This window comes from Coregonus clupeaformis, chromosome 21 (assembly GCF_020615455.1).
Source record: "Coregonus clupeaformis isolate EN_2021a chromosome 21, ASM2061545v1, whole genome shotgun sequence".
NCBI classification, from domain to species: domain Eukaryota; kingdom Metazoa; phylum Chordata; class Actinopteri; order Salmoniformes; family Salmonidae; genus Coregonus; species Coregonus clupeaformis.
Window position 1 is genome coordinate 16,854,578 of NC_059212.1, and position 19,005 is coordinate 16,873,582.

A 19,005-nucleotide genomic window follows, 5' to 3' on the forward strand; every position below is an offset into this window, starting at 1 on the left:
ATACAGGCACATGGAGGCCACACACACTACTGAGCCTCATTTTGACTTGTTTTAAGGACATTACATCAAAGTTGGATCAGCCTGTAGTGTAGTTTTCCACTTTAATTTTGAGGGTGACTCCAAATCCAGACCTCCATGGGTTGATAAATTTGATTTCCATTGATCATTTTTGTGTGATTTTGTTGTCAGCACATTCAACTATATAAAGAAAAAAGTATTTAATAAGATTATTTCGTTCATTCAGATCTAGGATGTGTTGATTTAGTGTTCCCTTAATTTTTTTGAGCAGTGTATTTTGTCTTGCCCATTCACCCTCTCAATGGCACACATACACAATCCATATCGCAATTGTCTGAAAGGCTTAAAATCCTTCTTTAACCTCTTAAGGATCGGACCATTTTTTCCAATTTTCGCCTAAAATGACACACCCAAATCTAACTGCCTGTAGCTCAGGACCTGAAGCAAGGATATGCATATTCTTGATACCATTTGAAAGGAAACACTTTGAAGTTTGTGGAAATGTGAAATTAATGTAGGAGAATATAACACATTAGATCTGGTAAAAGATAATAGAAACAAAAAAACGTGTTTTGTTTTGTTTTTTTGTTCCATCATCTTTGAAATGCAAGAGAAAGGCCACAATATAATATTGCAGTTTAGGCGCAATTTAGATTGCAGTGTGTGTGCAAAGTTTCAGATTGATCCAGTGAAGCATTGCAATACTGGACTATTTTGTATGAAGTCTGCCCAAATGTGCCGAATTGGTCAATTGATACATTTTCAAGGACATAACTATAGAGAACATACAAAAATGATATGGTAATACAAAATGTAAGTTTACACACTGATGGATCATTAGCTTATACACTAACTTTCACACATCTAGATGGCCGGGCGGGGTGGGTGTGGAGCAGAGACAGCAGGGATGCAAACTGTAGAACCCAGTTCCTACATTTGAATATAAAAATGGATTTTATTGAACAAAACTATGCTACATTTTATCTCTGGGACCCTTAGGATGACAAATCAGAGCAAGATTACTGAATGTAAGTACATTATTTACCTTCAGAGGTGAATGTATCAAACCAGTTGCCGTGATACGTTTTTTGTTGTTGTGCACTCTCCTCAAACAATAGCATGGTATTTTTTCATTGTAATAGCTACTGTAAATTGGACAGTGCAGTTAGATTAACAATAATTTAACCTTTCTGCCCATATAAGACATGTCTATGTCCTGGAAAGTTTGCTGTTACTTACATTCACAAAGCGTCTCAGAGTAGAAGTGCTGATCTAGAATCAGTTTTGCCTTTTAAATCGTAATGAACACGAGGGTGGCCCTGATCCTAGATCAATCAGTACTTCTCTGAGACGCTTTGTGAATAAGGGACAGAGTTTGCGCAAAGCAGGCCATACAGTAGTCTACATACACACACAAGGTTCCATACTTTTGACACCATCTAGTGGAATTGACTGATACTTACAGTAAAGCAGCTCAACAGATACGATTAACTAATGCTATTTTTCCTCTGAAAGAGCAGTTTATTAAATTGGAAGCTTTTCAATAGATTTTTACAAATTCATTAGCATTATTCGAAATCACACAATACAATCAACAGTAATCATACAACACATAATACATCATGCACATAGTGGACCTCATTAATCTCTTATAATTTGACTGTGCAGCCATTTGTTTTTCTATGAAAACAAGTTATTATTTTTCAGTGACTCTATTTTCAAGTATTGTCATGTTATTTCATTGTCAATTTCATATTAATTGTATGAGGCCTGCAGTTTCAAGCGTAAACAGATAGTGTCACTGTTGCAAATTTTATCAAGCTACAGTAAACGTGCCCATTACACCGTAACACTGTTTGTTTTACAAAACAGTTCAGACATGAGAGAAATGGCTTTGTGATGCTCACTGAGGTCCACTATGTGCATGATGTATTATGTGTTGTATGATTACTGTTTTCTTTGATTCTGCAGACAACCCTCTCCTATCCAACAAGGTCACAGTAACAATCAATGTGCTGGATGTCAACGAGTTCCCTCCAGAGTTCGCCATTCCCTTTGACACTTTTGTCTGTGAAAAAGCAAAAGTAGGCCAGGCAAGTACAGCTCCTCTATGATAAAGTGTGTGTGTGTGTGTGTGTGTGTGTGTGTGTGTGTGTGTGTGTGTGTGTGTGTGTGTGTGTGTGTGTGTGTGTGTGTGTGTGTGTGTGTGTGTGTGTGTGTGTGTGTGTGTGTGTGTGTGTGTGTGTGCGTGTGCGTGTGCGTGTGCGTGTGCGTGTGCGTGTGCGTGTGCGTGTGCGTGTGCGTGTGCGTGTGCGTGTGCGTGTGCGTGTGTGCGTGCGAGCGTGCGAGAGAGAGAATGAAAGATAAATATAATAATTGTGATAATTGTCTCTCCACTTGCTTCTGTGCATATATTGTAGTTTAAAGCTCTTTGTGCTTTACCAGGTCATTCAGACCATCAGTGCTATGGACAAGGATCTTCCCGCTGTTGGACAGAAGTTCTTCTTCAAGTCCCCCAGGGAAATCAGAAACCGAAATTTCACTGTGCGAGACTTTGGAAGTAAGCCACATTATTTTTTTCAGAGAAATAATGGAAGGGATACAAGAGAGGAAGAGATGGAGAGAAGGTGAAGGAGGGGATAGAGAGAGAGATGGAGTGAGAGATGGAGAGAAGGTGAAGGAGGGAATATAGAGAGAGATGGAGTGAGAGATGTATAGAAAGTGAAGGAGGGGATAGAGAGAGATGGAGTGGGAGATGGAGAGAAGGTGAAAGAGGAGATAGAGAGAGATGGAGAGAAGGTGAAGGAGGGGATAGAGAGAGAGATGGAGTGAAGGTGGAGGAGGGGATAGAGAGAGAGATGGAGTGAGAGAAGGTGAAGGAGGGAAAGAGAGAGAGGAAGAGAGAGGCGAGAGAGGGATAATTAAACAGTTGTGGCACGTTCAGTAAGGATCTTTGTATAAAGTCTATTGAAAGTATATACAGACTATCTATTATGATGCCGTGCCAGTGACTCGCTTCAAATCTGTTTTCTTGATACTAGCTCCCTACAATATCCACTAACAATTGGTATAGAATACGTTTAGAGTTTTTTGTCACAACCCAGGGGACGCCAGGGTGAAATTGTTTACATTGAGCAAACCCATACAGCCTTACCACCTCACCATCCTCAGTTAGTATTTTTCTAACACAGTAACACATAAATATTAGGGCTGATTCAGAGAGACAGCAGCGCTCATGGCCATCACAGCAAACAGGCACAAGGTGTGCTATAATGGCTCCTACCTTGTCAAATGAGATCATTGTCCAGCCAGGCAGAGGTAATGCTGTGTGACAGAGTCAGTTCACCACCACTATCCTGGTGCTGGAGAGGAGGCAAGGCACATCTCGACACGTCGTCTCTGTAAAAACACCAGGCCTGTGTTTGTTTCTCAGAGCCGTGCATTGTTCTGCTGGCCCTTTTTTGTTTAGTTTTTTTGTACATTCTAAGTACTCGCCTTCACCTTATTTCAAATAAGGCACTTGGCGAACAGCAAAAGCTGTAAAAGTGACATTCTAGATACAAGACCGGCAGCGATGGAAATCTTTAGTATGGGCCCTATATTTCTCCCTAAACGAAGAAGATTAAGTAAGAACTGCAGGTTCATGCTCTACAACATCCGTAGAGTACGACCTTTCCTCACACAGGAAGTGGCGCAGGTCCTAATCCAGGCACTCGTCACATCCCGTCTGTACTACTGCAACACTCTGTTGGCTGGGCTCCCCGCTTGTGCCATCAAACTCCTGCAACTTATCCAGAACGCCGCAGCCCGTCTGATGTTCAACCTTCCCATGTTCTCCCATGTCACCCCACTCCTCCGTACGCTCCATTGGCATCCAGTCAAAGCTTGCATCCACTAGAAGACCATGACTCTTGCATAGTGAGCAGCAAGGGGAACTGCCCCTCCCTACCTTTAGGCTATGTTCAAACCCTACACCCCACCCAAGCACTCTATTCTGACACCTCTGTTCTCTTGGCCGTCCCACCCCTACAGGAGGTCAGCTCCTGCTCAGCCCAGTTAAAGCTCTTCTCTGTCCTGGCACCCAAAAGGTGGAACTACAGTGCCTTGCAAAAGTATTCATCCCCATTGGCATTTTTCCTATTTTATTGCATTAACCCTGTAATTTAAATGGATTTTTATTTGGATTTCATGTAATGGACATAAACAAAATAGTCAAAATTGGTGAAGTGAAATGAAAAAAATAACTTGTTTCAAAGAATTCAACAAAAAAAAAGCCATTGCTTAAATTAAAAAAAATAAGGAAACACGTTTGGTGTTCACCAAAAGGCATGTGGGAGACTCCCCAAACATATGGAAGAAGGTACTCTGGTCAGATGAGACAAAAGTTGAGCTTTTTGGCCATCAAGGAAAACGCTATGTCTGGCGCAAACCCAACACCTCTCATCACCCCGAGAACAGTGAAGCATGGTGGTGGCAGCATCATGCTGTGGGGATGTTTTTCATCGGCAGGGACTTGGAAACTGGTCAGAATTGAAGGAATGATGGATGGCGCTAAATACAGTGAAATTCTTGAGGGAAACCTGTTTCAGTCTTCCAGAGATTTGAGACTGGGACGGAGGTTCACCTTCCAGCAGGACAATGACCCTAAGCATACTGCTAAAGCAACACTCGAGTGGTTTAAGGGGAAACATTTAAATGTCTTGGAATGGCCTAGTCAAAGCCCAGACCTCAATCCAATTGAGAATATGTGGTATGACTTAAGGATTGCTGTACACCAGTGGAACCCATCCATCTTGAATGAGCTGGAGCAGTTTTACCTTGAAGAATGGGCAAAAATCCCAGTGGCTAGATGTGCCAAGCTTATAGAGACATACCCCAAGAGACTTGCAGCTGTAATTGCTGCAAAAGGTGGCTCTACAAAGTATTGACTTTGGGGGGGTGAATAGTTATACACGCTAAAATGTTCAGTTTTTTTGTCTTATTTCTTGTTTGTTTCACAATAAAACATATTTTGCATCTTCAAAGTGGTAGGCATGTTGTGTAAATCAAATGATACAAAGTAATATATAAAGTAATTTTAATTCCAGGTTGTAAGGCAACAAAATAGGAAAAATGCCAAGGGGGGTGAATATTTCGCAAGCCACTGTAGCTTCCCTCTGATGCTAGGACAGTCCCTGCCCATCTTCTGAAAACAAAACATGTGCACTTGTTTTTTCCTGCTAGCACTGACTTTGCTGAAAAATGTACTTACTACAACTGTGATATGTGGTTGTCTCACCTAGCTATCTTAAGATGAATGCACTAACTGTAAGTCGCTTTGGATAAGAGCATCTGCTAAATGACTAAAATGTAAATGTAACTATGTAAGTAAATGCAGGTATGTACTCTCCGTTGCATCAGGGTGAACACGCTTTGATGGGCTCCCATTTGGCTTTTAGACTCTGCGGGGATAGAGACCAGACGTATAGTGTTCCAGACTTAATTGATTGATTGATTGATTGATTGATTGATTTATTTAAGACATATAGGTTAATGATCGTGTCATTTGGTTTCCAGACAACACAGCAGGGATAGTAACTAAGCGTGTGGGGTTCCAGAGGCGGGTCCAGGAGTTCTATGTGGTGCCTGTGGTGGTGGAGGATAGTGGGTACCCAGCCCAGAGCAGCACCGGCACCCTCACTGTCCGGGTGTGTGCCTGTGAGACCGACGGGTCCCTCCTGTCCTGCACGGCAGAGGCAGTCTTCCTACCAGTGGGCCTCAGCACCGGGGCAGTGATGGCCATTTTACTGTGCATGGTCATACTCCTGGGTAAGTCATGTCTGTCAGTCAGAGATTCTAGTGTAGAAACGCAGTATTTCTGAACTTGTATATTATTTCCATTTGACACCCACCTTGACAATGATAAATGGTAATAATGGTAGTAATGGCTTCCCCCAAGTGTTCATTTCCTGCTATAGACTGTAAATGCACGTTATCATAATGTTAATGTGTATAATTTTACACTAGGGGGAGCTGAAGTCCTAACGTACAGTAATATCATTCAATTGACGTCACAATTTCAAAAATGGCCCTTGAAACAATCCCATAATCATACTTGTAGGTCGATTTAGCTCACTTATCTTGGTCCAGCCATTCCCCCCTACTTTTTCCTACTAAAGTATAATCTCTTGCTGTTGAATAACATAACACAGTGAGCACTACGGTAGTGTGGAGTAGGCTGCTGTATTGTACTCTCTACTGTCTGCCACTGGGAGGGAGGAAGAGAGAGGGAGGGAGGGAGAGGTAGAGATGAAAGCATTGTGAAACAGCCTTTCATCCTGTCTGACTACTGCCTCAGTATAATGGTGACAGATGGCATGTCAGAAATGGATCACGGCTGGCCTCAGGCTGTGATTCCTTTAAGTTCTCCTGCTGAAAAAAAAGAACGTCTGAAGAAAAGAGGAAATTAACTAATGGCTCCTCACACATGACATCCCACTGTCTCTCTTCCCATTGCCTCCTACAGTACTGTGAAAAGCTCTTCAAATGCACGTCACTGTATATTTTAACTGCAGTACATCTATGTATGGAGACGATAAAACGGTGGGTGCGCTTGTTTCTTTTGTATTGTAGTGATCGTGGTGCGCTTATTTCTTTTGTATTGTAGTGATTGTGGTGCTCTACGTGGGCCTGAGACGGCAGAAGAAAAGGGAGACATTGATGTCATCCAAGGAGGACATGCGGGACAACGTGATCCACTATGACGTTGAGGGGGGCGGCGAGGAGGACACCCACGCCTTCGACATGGGCACACTGAGGAACACCAAGGCCATCAAGGAGCACATGCTCCGCCAGGGCACAGGGTCATGGTCAGATGTCACCGCTCAAACTGAGATCAATGGGTCAACCCCCACCACAGAGGGCAGCACTGACATCATCAGGGACTATATTCACCAGTGTCTCCAGGAGAACCACCTGGGTTTCTCTTCTCCGCCATATGACTCCCTGGCTACATACGCCTACGAGGGGGATGGGTCAGTGGCAGAGTCGCTGAGCTCCATCGAGTCGTGGACGGCGGACGGCCGTGAGGACTTCAGATACCTCAGCGAGTGGGGACCATCCTTCAAAACTCTGGCGGGGATATTAGACAAAGACAAAGCAGATCCTCCCACTGTGGAAGTGGAGGAGAGCTGAGAGTACTTGTAAAGACAGGAATGACAGAAAATACTACTTGATTTGCAAAAGTTATTTTACTTTTATTGTTTATTTTTTTAAGACAATGGGAATAAAATACAAGCCTTTCACTTCCGTTTTTATCATAGTTTTATGGTGGTTGTTATTGTTGTTGGTTTTTTTATTAAAATAAACTTGACAAGCTATCAAAGTGCCTCGGGAACTGCTCTGTTTTTATCGAACTACAGAATCTACAAAATGTCTTTATTGTAAGAATGTAATAATCTATTGAAAAGAGACCCCTCATCCATGCTCACATAGGCCAGATACACTCACCCACTTCAGCTAAACTGGGCCTTTAGACAATAATCCTTATAGCCCTTCAAAAGCATGCAGTTGTTAACTACAGTACTGTACAATAATCTTTACTTAAACCCTTCTCCATGGATTCTGATGACCCAGCTAGAATTGAAGGTGGTGCTAATCACAATAGGCAAATTGTTTCTGTCGAAAACAAGACCCAACCAATGCTCTTGTTTGTCTAGTTCATCTCCGAGGAGCTACAAGCTTTCATCCTCTTTTATTCTTGTCAAATTAAATGTCAAGTGATTTTCAAATGTCAACTGCAGTGGAATATTTTATTGTAAAGCGATTCTCGCATTAATTATGCTAAAGACTGTAAGGATAAGACAATTATCTTGAAAATTATGAGCTTTCTAGTTCACCATACTCCAAATGGTTTGACTTTACAGAAATGTAAGCAGGGTAGGATCAGACAGTTTCAGTGCATTATTTGATTTGTTAATTTATGTTTATCCACATAACCTTTTCAATGTATGTTGATCTACCTGAAAGCAGACATTAACATAGAACATTGTATCCTTTTGAGTTTTGTTTCATATACTGTATGTTGTTATAATACATTAACACACACTCCTTGAGTAGGCAAGTGATGAACAGTTATTTTTTCTTCTCACGAGCATTTGCATGTGTTTCATTTGTCGAAGGAAGCAAATAGATGATTAACCTAAAGTCGTACCTTGAAGGTGACGAAGAAATATATAATTACATTTTTATTGTGCAGGTAAAAGCAACATTAATAATTTTTAAGTGTGTGGCTAAAAACAAATTAAATATCCACACACAGCGTTATTCTACTCCCAGAGAACAACATTACATGTTGACCCTAATAAACATGTCATCATACTAAATCATTATTTTGTTATTCACATCAACAGCAGTAACCCACAGCCCCCAGGCCAGAAGCACCTCTGGAAGTGAGAACATGGATGAAGACATCATCATCAGGCTGCTAAGCTGCCGGTATCCCACTGCATAGTATCATGTTCCTTGCTCACATGCTGGGGCCTAAATTGGCCAATCTAATTCAGTGCAAAGACATATTAATAGTGGATTTTTTTATTTATTCCCTTTTCCCCAACACTATGCCACCAGCAGAGCTCTAGAATTGTTTTATTTAGGCAGTTGAAATGGCATATTCTGAGGAATTCCTTTTATTTAACCTTAATTTTGACAGGGAGTCTGCTGAGTACAAGGTCTCTTTCACAGATGAGCCCTGCATCACATCAATACACATCAATATACATTATGCACACCATTATACACATCATTATACACATCAATATTCACATCAATACACGGAAAGCAAAACACAATCATAGAAAACAAACACATCTTTCAGTAAATGGTCAATAAGCCTTTTGAATTGCCCTAGAGGCACCAATTCATCCAATTTTAGAGAGCATTGGAGATTATTCTGTAAATATGGTGTAAAGAAACTAAAAGCAGATTAACTCAGTGGAGTTCAAAGGGATCTCCAGAGTTAGCCATCCCTGAGACTGAGTCTGGTATCTCGTACGTCTGTAAGTTAAAAATGAAGTAAGGTACGGCGGAAGTTTATGCAGGAGGGCTTCATAAACAAAAACAGTGCAACGCATCGATCTACGAGACTTCAGAGAGGGTCAGCCTACTTTCTAATACAGAATGCAGTGATGTGTACTGATCCTATCACCTGTAATAATTGTAGTGTCCTATGATAAACTGTGTCCAATGGGTTCAATACAGTGGCAGCTGCATTCATATAGACAATATCCCCATAGTATGAATGTTGACTGAATGAGTTGTTTTCTGCTATTTAATGAAAGGATTTACCTATTCCTATATAATTAATTGTAATTCTTAATTTCTTATCTAACTAATCAACATGCTTTTTCAAAGATAGCCATTCGTCAATCCAGATACGCAGATATTTATAAGCGGGGACACGATCAATAAGGGCACCATCCAATGTACATACATAAATCATCAGATATATTTTTATGTGAGATGGAGAATAACATATACTTGGTTTTACTTGCATTAAGTACCAATTTCAGTTCAACAAAGGATTTCTGCAAAGCAATGATGGCAGATTGAGGTTCCAAAAGAGCTTGGTCAATCATGGGTTCAACTGAGCTCCATCATTCATTGAAACAGATGGCTCATTCATCACAAAACCCACTGATATTGCCAACCAAGGTAGTGGGTTCGATCCCCGGGACCACCCATACACAAAAATGTATGCACACATGACTGTAAGTCGCTTTGGATAAATGGCATATTATATTATATTATAACTACTTTAATGTTTTTTTCATTGGCAAGATTAGCAAACTTAGGCATGACATGCCAGCAACAAACGCTGACACTACACATCCAAGTATAACTGATCAAATTATGAAAGACAAGCATTGTAATTTTGAATTCCGTAAAATGAGTTTGGAAGCAGTGAAAAATATATTGTTGTCTATCAACAACGACAAGCCACCGGGGTCTGACAACTTGGATGGATAATTACTGAGGATAATAGCGGACGATATTGCCACTCCTTTTTGCCATATCTTCAATCTAAGCCTACTAGAAAGTGTGTGCCCTCAGGCCTGGAGGGAAGCAAAAGTCATTCCGCTACCCAAGAATAGTAAAGCCCCATTTACTGGCTCAAATAGCTGACCAATCAGCCTGTTACCAACCCTTAGTAAACTTTTGGAGAAAATTGTGTTTGACCAGATACAATGCTATTTTACAGTAAACAAATTGACAACAGACTTTCAGCATGCTTATAGGGAAGGACATTCAACAAGCACAGCACTTACACAAATGACTGAGGATTGGCTGAGAGAAATTGATGATAAAAAGATTGTGGGAGCTGTTTCGTTAGACTTCAGTGCGGCTTTTGACTTTATCGATCATAGTCTGCTGATGGAAAAACGTATGCGTTATGGCTTTACACCCCCTGCTATATTGTGGATAAAGAGTTACCTGTCTAAAATAACACAGAGGTTGTTCTTTAACGGAAGCCTCTCCAACATAATCCAGGTAGAATCAGGAATTCCCCAGGGCAGCTGTCTAGGCCCCTTACTTTTTTCAATCTTTACTAATTGCATGCCACTGGCCTTGAGTAAAGCCAATTTGGCCATGTATGCAGATGACTCAACACTATACATGTCAGCTACTACAGCGAGTGAAATCACTGCAACACTTAACAAAGAGCTGCAGTTTCAGAATGGGTGGCAAGGAATAAGTTTAATCCTAAATATTTCAAAAACTAAAAGCATTGTATTTGGAACAAATCATTTACTAAACCATAAACCTCAACTAAATATTGTAATGAATAATGTGGAAATTGAGCAAGTTGAGGTGACTGTCATGTAGCGAAGATGGGGAGAAGTCTGTCTATAATAAAGCGCTGCTCTGCCTTTTTAACAACACTATCAACAAGGTAGGTCCTACAGGCTCTAGTTTTGTCGCACCTGGACTACTTTTCAGTCAGGTGGTCAGGTGCCACAAAGAGGGAGCTCGGAAAATTACAATTGACTCAGAACAGGGCAGCACGGCTGGCCCTTAAATGTAAACAGAGAGCTAACATTAATAATATGCATGTAAATCCCCTGTAGCTCAGTTGGTAGAGCATGGCGCTTGCAACGCCAGGGTTGTGGGTTCGTTTCCCACAGGGGGCCAGTATGAAAATGTATGCACTCACTAACTGTAAGTCGCTCTGGATAAGAGCGTCTGCTAAATGACTCAAATGTAAAATGTAAATCTCTCATGGCTCAAAGTGGAGGATAGATTGACTTCGTCACTACTTGTTTTTGTAAGAAGTGTTGACATGCTGAATGCACTGAGGTGTCTGTTTAAACTACTAGCACACAGCTCGGACACCCATGCATACCCCACAAGACATGCCACCAATGGTCTCTTCACAGTCCCCAAGTCAAGAACAAACTATGGGAGGCGCACAGTACTACATACAGCCATGGCTACATGGAGTACGTGGTGCAGACACAGATCCTCTCCATGTCACCTGGTAGGAGTGGCCTGCCAGGTAGGATGCAATCCAAGAGTGTGCAGAGCCTGAGACCTCCAACCTTGAGAGGGTGGAGAGCAGGATCTGATGGTTCATGGTGTCGAAGGCAGCAGATAGATCTAGGAGGAGGAGAACAGAGGAGAGAGTATCAGCTTTGGCAGTGTGGAGAGCCTCCATAACACAAAGGAGAGCAGTCTCGGTTGAGTGACATGTCTTGAAGCCTGACTGGTTAGGGTCAAGAAGATCGTTATGAGAGATAGCAAGAGAGTTGGTCAGAGACAGCATGCTCAAGTGTTTTGGAAAGAAAAGAAAGAAGGATACCAGTCTGTAGTTTTTGACGTCAGAGGAGTCGAGTGTTGGTTTCTTGTGGAGCGGAGCGAGCGACTCCGGCCATTTTGAAGTCAGAGGGGAAGCAGACAGTTGTCAGGGATGAGTTGATGAGGGATATGATGATTGGGAGAAGGTATCCAGAGATGGTCTGGAGAAGGGAGGAGGGGGTGGGGTCGAGCTTTCAGGTTGTCGCAGGGTCGGACCTCACTAATCACAGGATTTCATCTGGAGAGAGAGGGGAGAAAGGGGTCAATGCGTAAGGTAATTCTGTGTGAGTAGGACCAATGGACTCAATAGGCTGAGTGAATGAGGGGCGGATGTCGTCAACCTTCTTTTCAAAGCAGTTGGCAAAGTCGTCTGCAGAGAGGGAGGAGGGAGGGAGTGGAGGATTAAGGAGGGAGTAGAAGGTGGAAAATAGTTTCCTAGGGTTAGAGGCACAAGCTTAACATTTTAATAGAAAGTGGCTTTAGCTGCAGATACAGAGGAAGTGAAGTTAGAGAGGAGGGAGTGAAAGGATGATAGGTCCTCTGGAAGTTTAGTTTTCCTCTGTTTTTGCTCAGCTGCCCGCAGCCCAGTTCTGTAAACTCGCAATGAGTCACTCTGAGACGGAGCAAGATGGGTAGGCTGAGCCGGCTGGGAGGAAAGGGGACAGAGCGAGTCATAGGATGAGGAAAGGGAGGAGAGTAGTGTCGAAGAGGCAGAATCAGGAGACAGGAGGGAGAAAGATTTAGCAGAACGGAGAGATTATAGGATATAAGAGGAGAAAGTAGTGGGAGAGAGAGAGCAAAGATTGCCATGGCGCATGACAATCTGGGTAGGGGCTGAGTCTCTAGGGTTGGAGGAGAGGGAGACAGAAACGAAAACAAAGTAGTGATCAAAGACCTGAAGGGGGGGTTGCAGATTAGGTTAAGCGTATTGCCTGCGTATTGCCTGCCTGGAAAGGGGTGAGGTCAAAAGAGGCAAGGAGGGGAAAGGAAGAGGTGGAAAGAAATGAATTGAAGGCAGACATCGGGAGGTTGAAGTCGTACAGTACAATGAGCTGTGAGCCATCATCAGGAAATGAGCTTATCAAGGTGTCAAGCTCATTGAGGAACTCTCTAAGGGCACCTGGTGGGCGATAGATGACAACAATGTTAAGCTTGAGTGGACAAGTGACAGTGTCAGCATGGAATTCAAATGAGGAGATGAACAGGTGAGTGAGGGAGAAAATTCTAATAGTTCGCCTAATTTCAGTTTATATGACAAAACAAGCAACTATAGTGTAGAGAATCATTTTACCATCTAAACTGCTGTGAAATATATTTTCCATAACCATAAATATTGTATTTTCAGCTCTTTGAAGTTGGTGCACAAAACAGAAAGTAAAAGACGCAAAAATTAAACTTACGAACGGGAAGGATAGAACCAGCGCACATAGAACAGATGTACCGTTTCTTAGATTTGCTTTCAATGAGAATGACAGATATATAACTCACATTTCTGTGTGAATTTCGTCAGGTCGCCCAAAAAGTTAAATATTGCAGCTTTAAAGGGAAATGTCAAAATTCTTAAACTTCATACTCATTATCTCCAGCACCACCCCAACAACAACATATGTGAACATGTTTTGTAGTAAAAAAGATAGAGGAAGATAAGTGTTTTCAATGACATCATCGGTGTGCATTGTGTGATTTTAACCAATTATGAGTAGGCATTGCCTACTAATTACCTACTAATTGCCTGCTAATTGGTTAATGATGTAATTGGATACACCTCTATCTTTCTTAGTACAAAACATAGAAACACGCAATTTTCACGTATGTTGATGTTGAAGCGGTGCTGGAGATGATCAATATGAAGTTTTTTATATTTTTATATTTCCCTTTAAAGACGCACTCCAGCTATTTTTGTACTTTTCCTGTTGAAAAACAATATCCCATGTATAAATACAGTAATATACACACACTTAAGGGGAACAACAATATGTTTGGCGCAAAATAGACTGCAAACTTCAAGGAGTAGGCCGAATTAAGGAGTAGGCCTTATGGTGCCCTCTGATGTCATCGGCCTTCCCCCTTGCTTGCAGGAACAAAAGAGGAGCAATAGAGAACAAAAGGCCCACCCCCCCCACTGGACCACTTATTGAGATGTGCCTTTTGTTAAGTAAATCAGGTGATAAATGAGGTGAAAAGGAGACTGGAGTGCGACTTTAATTTTCACATGGATGATTCACTGTCTGATAAAATATCTTAAAATACTGTGGCCTTATATGAACAGTTGCGTAATATCTTCGTGCTGTAAGTATTTTAAATTGTTAATGCTATTCCATTATAAAATGAAGAACCCTTCAGTACTCCTTCATGATAATTCCTAGAAGAACCTATCTGTTTTCCCTGTCTCTAGCATATGACTTTACATCTAAAGCATTCTTTAAGATACTCCAATTTGATGAATTGGATTTATAAACTGAAGGTTATTTTCAGAGATTTGAAGTATGATTACATTCAGGTCAAATCTTGTAACTATACTGTATTAGATAGTTACATACAGCCGGGGAAAACTATTGGATATCAGAGTGGCGGTAACTCACCAGCATTACGACCAGGAATACGACTTTCCCGAAGCAGATCCTTTGTTTGCTCTCCCCAGGGCAACTGAACTGATTCCAGCGGCTGACCCAAAACATCGCCGGCGGAGGAGAGGCACTCGGAGCGGCCTGCTGGTTCGACTTAGGAGGCGCGCACACCACCCACCGCTTCCAAGTATACTACTCACTAATGTTCAGTCTTTGGTTAACAAGATTGACGAACTCCGGGCAAGGATTTCTTTCCAGAGAGACATCAAGGCCTGTGACATACTTTGTTTCATGGAAACATGGCTCTCTTGGGATATTCTGTCGAAATCGGTCCAGCCAGAGAGGTTCACAGTTCATCGCGCAGACAGGAACAAATATCTCTCCGGGAAGCAGAAGGGTGGATGTGTGTGTTTCATGATTAACGACTCATGGTGTAATTGTAGTAACATACAGGAATTTTGTTCACCCGACCTAGAATATCTCACAATCAAATGCCGACCGTATTATCTCCGAAGAAAATTTTCTTCGGTTATAGTCACGGCCATGTATATCCCCCCTCAAGTCGATACCACGACGGCCTTCAAAGAACTTCACTGGACTTTATGCAAACTGGAAACCACATATCCTGAGGCTGCATTTATTGTAGCCGGGGATTTTAACAAAGCAAATTTGAGGACTAGGCTGCCGAAGTTCTATCAACATATCGACTGTTGTACTCGCGCAGCAAAAATCCATGACCATTGCTACTCGAACTTCCGGGATGGTTATAAGGCCCTCCCCCGCCCTACTTTCGGCAAATCTGACCACGACTCCATTTTACTCCTCCCTTCCAATAGGCAGAAACCCAAACAGGAAATACCAGTGCTAAGGACTATTCAACGCTGGTCTGACCAATCGGAATCCGCGCTTCAAAATTGTTTTGATCAAGCGGACTGGGATACAGTTGAAGTCGGAAGTTTACATACACCTTAGCCAAATAAATTTTAACTCTGTTTTTCACAATTCCTGACATTTAATCCTAGTAAACATTCCCTGTCTTAGGTCAGTTAGGATCACAACTTTATTTTAAGAGTGTGAAATGTCAGAATAATAGTAGAGAGAATTATTTATTTCAGCTTTTATTTCTTTCATCACATTCCCAGTGGGTCAGAAGTTTACATACACTCAATTAGCATTTGGTAGCATTGCCTTTAAATTGTTTAACTTGGGTCAAACGTTTCGGGTAGCCTTCCACAAGCTTCCCACAATAAGTTGGGTGAATTTTGGCCCATTCCTCCTGACAGAGCTGGTGTAACTGAGTCAGGTTTGTAGGCCTCCTTGCTCGTATATGCTTTTTCAGTTCTGCCACAATTCTATATGATTGAGGTCAGGGCCTAGTGATGGCCACTCCAATACCTTGACGTTGTTGTGCTTAAGCCATTTTGCCACAACTTTGGAAGTATGCTTGGGGTCATTGTCCATTTGGAAGACCCATTTGCGACCAAGCTTTAACTTCCTGACTGATGTCTTTAGATGTTGCTTCAATATATCCACATAACTTTCCTTCCTCATGATGCCATCTCTTTTGTGAAGTGCACCAGTCCCTCCTGCAGCAAAGCACCCCCACAGCATGATGCTACCACCCCCGTGCTTCACGGTTGGGATGGTGTTCTTCGGCTTGCAAGCCACCCCCTTTTCCCCCAAACATAACAATGGTCATTATGGCCAAACTGTTCTATTTTTGTTTCATCAGACCAGAGGACATTTCTCCAAAAAGTACGATCTTTGTCCCCATGTGCAGTTGCAAACCGTAGTCTGGCTTTTTTATGGCGGTTTTGGAGCAGTGGCTTCTTCCTTGCTGAGCGGCCTTTCAGGTTATGTCGATATAGGACTTGTTTTTACTGTGGATATAGATACTTTTGTACCTGTTTCCTCCAGCATCTTCACAAGGTCCTTTGCTGTTGTTCTGGGATTGATTTGCACTTTTCGCACCAAAGTACGTTCATCTCTAGGAGACAGAACGCATCTCCTTCCTGAGCAGTATGACGGCTGTGTGGTCCCATGGTGTTTATACTTGCGTACTATTGTTTGTACAGATGAACGTGGTCCCTTCAGGCGTTTGGAAATTGATCCAAAGGATGAACCAGACTTGTGGAGGTCTACACATTTATTTCTGAGGTCTTGGCTGATTTCTTTTGATTTGCCCATGATGTCAAGCAAAGAGGCACTGAGTTTGAAGGTAGGCCTTGAAAAACATCCACAGGTACACTTCCAATTGACTCAAATGATGTCAATTAGCCTATCAGAAGCTTCTAAAGCCATGACATCATTTAATGGAATTTTCCAAGCTGTTTAAAGGCACAGTCAACTTAGAGTATGTAACTTCTGACCCACTGGAATTGTGATACAGTGAATTATAAGTGAAATAATCTGTCTCTAAACAATTGTTGGGAAAATGACTTATATCATGCACAAAGTATATGTCCTAATCGACTTGCCAAAACTATAGTTTGCTAACAAGACATGTGTGGAGTGGTTGAAAAATGAGTTTTAATGACTCCAACCTAAGTGTATGTAAACTTCCGACTTCAACTGTATGTTCCGGGTAGCTTCCGAAAATAATTTAGACGAATACACTGAAACGGTGACTGAGTTTATCAGGAAGTGTATAGGTGATGTTGTGCCCACTGTGACTATTAAAACCTACCCTAACCAGAAACGGTGGATAGATGGCAGCATTCGCGCCAATCTGAAAGCGAGAACCACCGCATTCAACCATGGCAAGGTGACTGAGAATATGGCAGAATTCAAACAGTGTAGCTACTCACTCCGCAAACTGGCAAAACATGAGTATAGAGACAAAGTGGAGTCGCAATTCAACGGCTCAGACACGAGACGTATGTGGCAGAGTCTATAGACAATCACAGACTACAAAAGGAAAACCAGCCACGTCACCGACACCGACGTCTCGCTTCCAGACAAGCTAAACACCTTCTTCGCCCGCTTTGAGGATAACACAGTGCCACTGACGAGGCCGGCGTGATTAAGACATTTAAGCATGTTAACCCCCGCAAGGTTGCCGGCCCAGACGGCATCCCTAGCCGCGTCCTCAGAGCATGCGCAGACCAGCTGGCTGGTGTGTTTATGGACATATTCAATCTCTCCCTTTCCCAGTCTGATGTTCCCACATGCTTCAAGATGGCCACCATTGTTCCTGTAACCAAGAAAGCAAATGTAACTGAAATAAATGACTATCGCCCTGTAGCACTCACCTCTGTCATCATGAAGTGCTTTGAGAGACTAGTCAAGGATCATATCACCTCTACCTTACCTGTCACCCTAGACCCACTTCAATTTGCTTACCGCCCCAATAGATCCACAGACGATGCAATGGCCATCACACTGCACACTGCCCTATCCCATCTGGACAAAAGGAATACCTATGTAAGAATGCTGTTCATTGACTATAGCTCAGCATTCAATACCATAGTACCCTCCAAGCTCATCATCAAGCTAGAGGCCCTGGGTCTGAACCCTGCCCTGTGCAACTGGGTCCTGGACTTCCTGACGGGCCGCCCCCAGGTGGTGAAGTTAGGAAACAACATCTCCACTTCGCTGATCCTCAACACTGGGGCCCCACAAGGGTGCGTGCTCAGCCCCCTCCTGTACTCCCTGTTCATTCCATTCCTTACTAGTTTTGTGTGTATTAGGTATATGTTGTGAAATTGTTAGATATTACTTGTTAGATATTACTGCACTGTCGGAGCTAGAAGCACAAGCATTTCGCTACACCCGCTATAACATCTGCTAAACACGTGTATGTGACAAATACGATTTGATTTGATTTGATTTGATAAGTGAAGTGTGTCCTCAGAATGAACAAAAAGAATGACCCAGACAATACATACATTTATTGAGTGCTTTTGGATGTGCATATGCTACAGTACACATACACAGTACATATACCCCCATTCAAATCCTTCCCCATTCTTCTGCCCATGATGCTACTCAAGCAGCCTCCAATGAATCTGAAGACTATACAAGTCAAGTATATAATTTGTAGTTTTAGCCTCCAGGAGGAAGTAATGACGTTATCAATACAAAAAAGGGCAGATGATAACCACCTCCGTTTTATAAACAGGATTTAGAAAATGTATTGCTGTGCCTTCTTTTGATTCATTATGTATTCATGGAGGTAGCAGAGGAAGTCAGACTCAAGCGAAAACAAAACAAACCGGAGACAGTCACATAATGTGTTTTACTCCTGCGGTTTTCAACCACCTTTAGCTTGTTCATGGGTAAACAAATATGGAGAGCGTACAGTGCATCAATGTTAGCCTGTGTTTTTATTATACTTAGCTGAATTTCTACTTGACCAGAAGACACACAGTGGGGAGTAACATTACGTTTTTTATCAAACAGTGAAAATTGTAGACTATTTTCCCCAAGGAGGACTACAGTATTCCCTAAGGAAGGTGCCAGTCAGTCCCCTTCCCACCCTTTGGATTTAAAATTGATTTTTTCTAGGAGCTCAAACATTACAACAATTGATGTGGTCTCAATGTTACAATGCTGCAGATTATATATTTTTTGTTTTGGGATATAGTGT

General features: G+C 42.1%; 1 protein-coding gene across 1 annotated transcript in view; it reads left to right on the forward strand.

Moving 5' to 3' along the window:
• cdh12a (cadherin 12, type 2a (N-cadherin 2)) overlaps nt 1-7,384 on the forward strand; it is a 38,223-nt gene extending 30,839 nt beyond the window's left edge. Inside the window, exons 9-12 of the mRNA XM_041842117.2 lie at nt 1,990-2,111; nt 2,464-2,578; nt 5,575-5,826; nt 6,665-7,384. Coding sequence (XP_041698051.2) covers nt 1,990-2,111; nt 2,464-2,578; nt 5,575-5,826; nt 6,665-7,191 — 1,016 coding nt within the window. The 3' untranslated portion in view covers nt 7,192-7,384. The remainder of the gene's footprint in view (nt 1-1,989; nt 2,112-2,463; nt 2,579-5,574; nt 5,827-6,664) is intronic.
• Nucleotides 7,385-19,005: the final 11,621 nt, after the last annotated feature.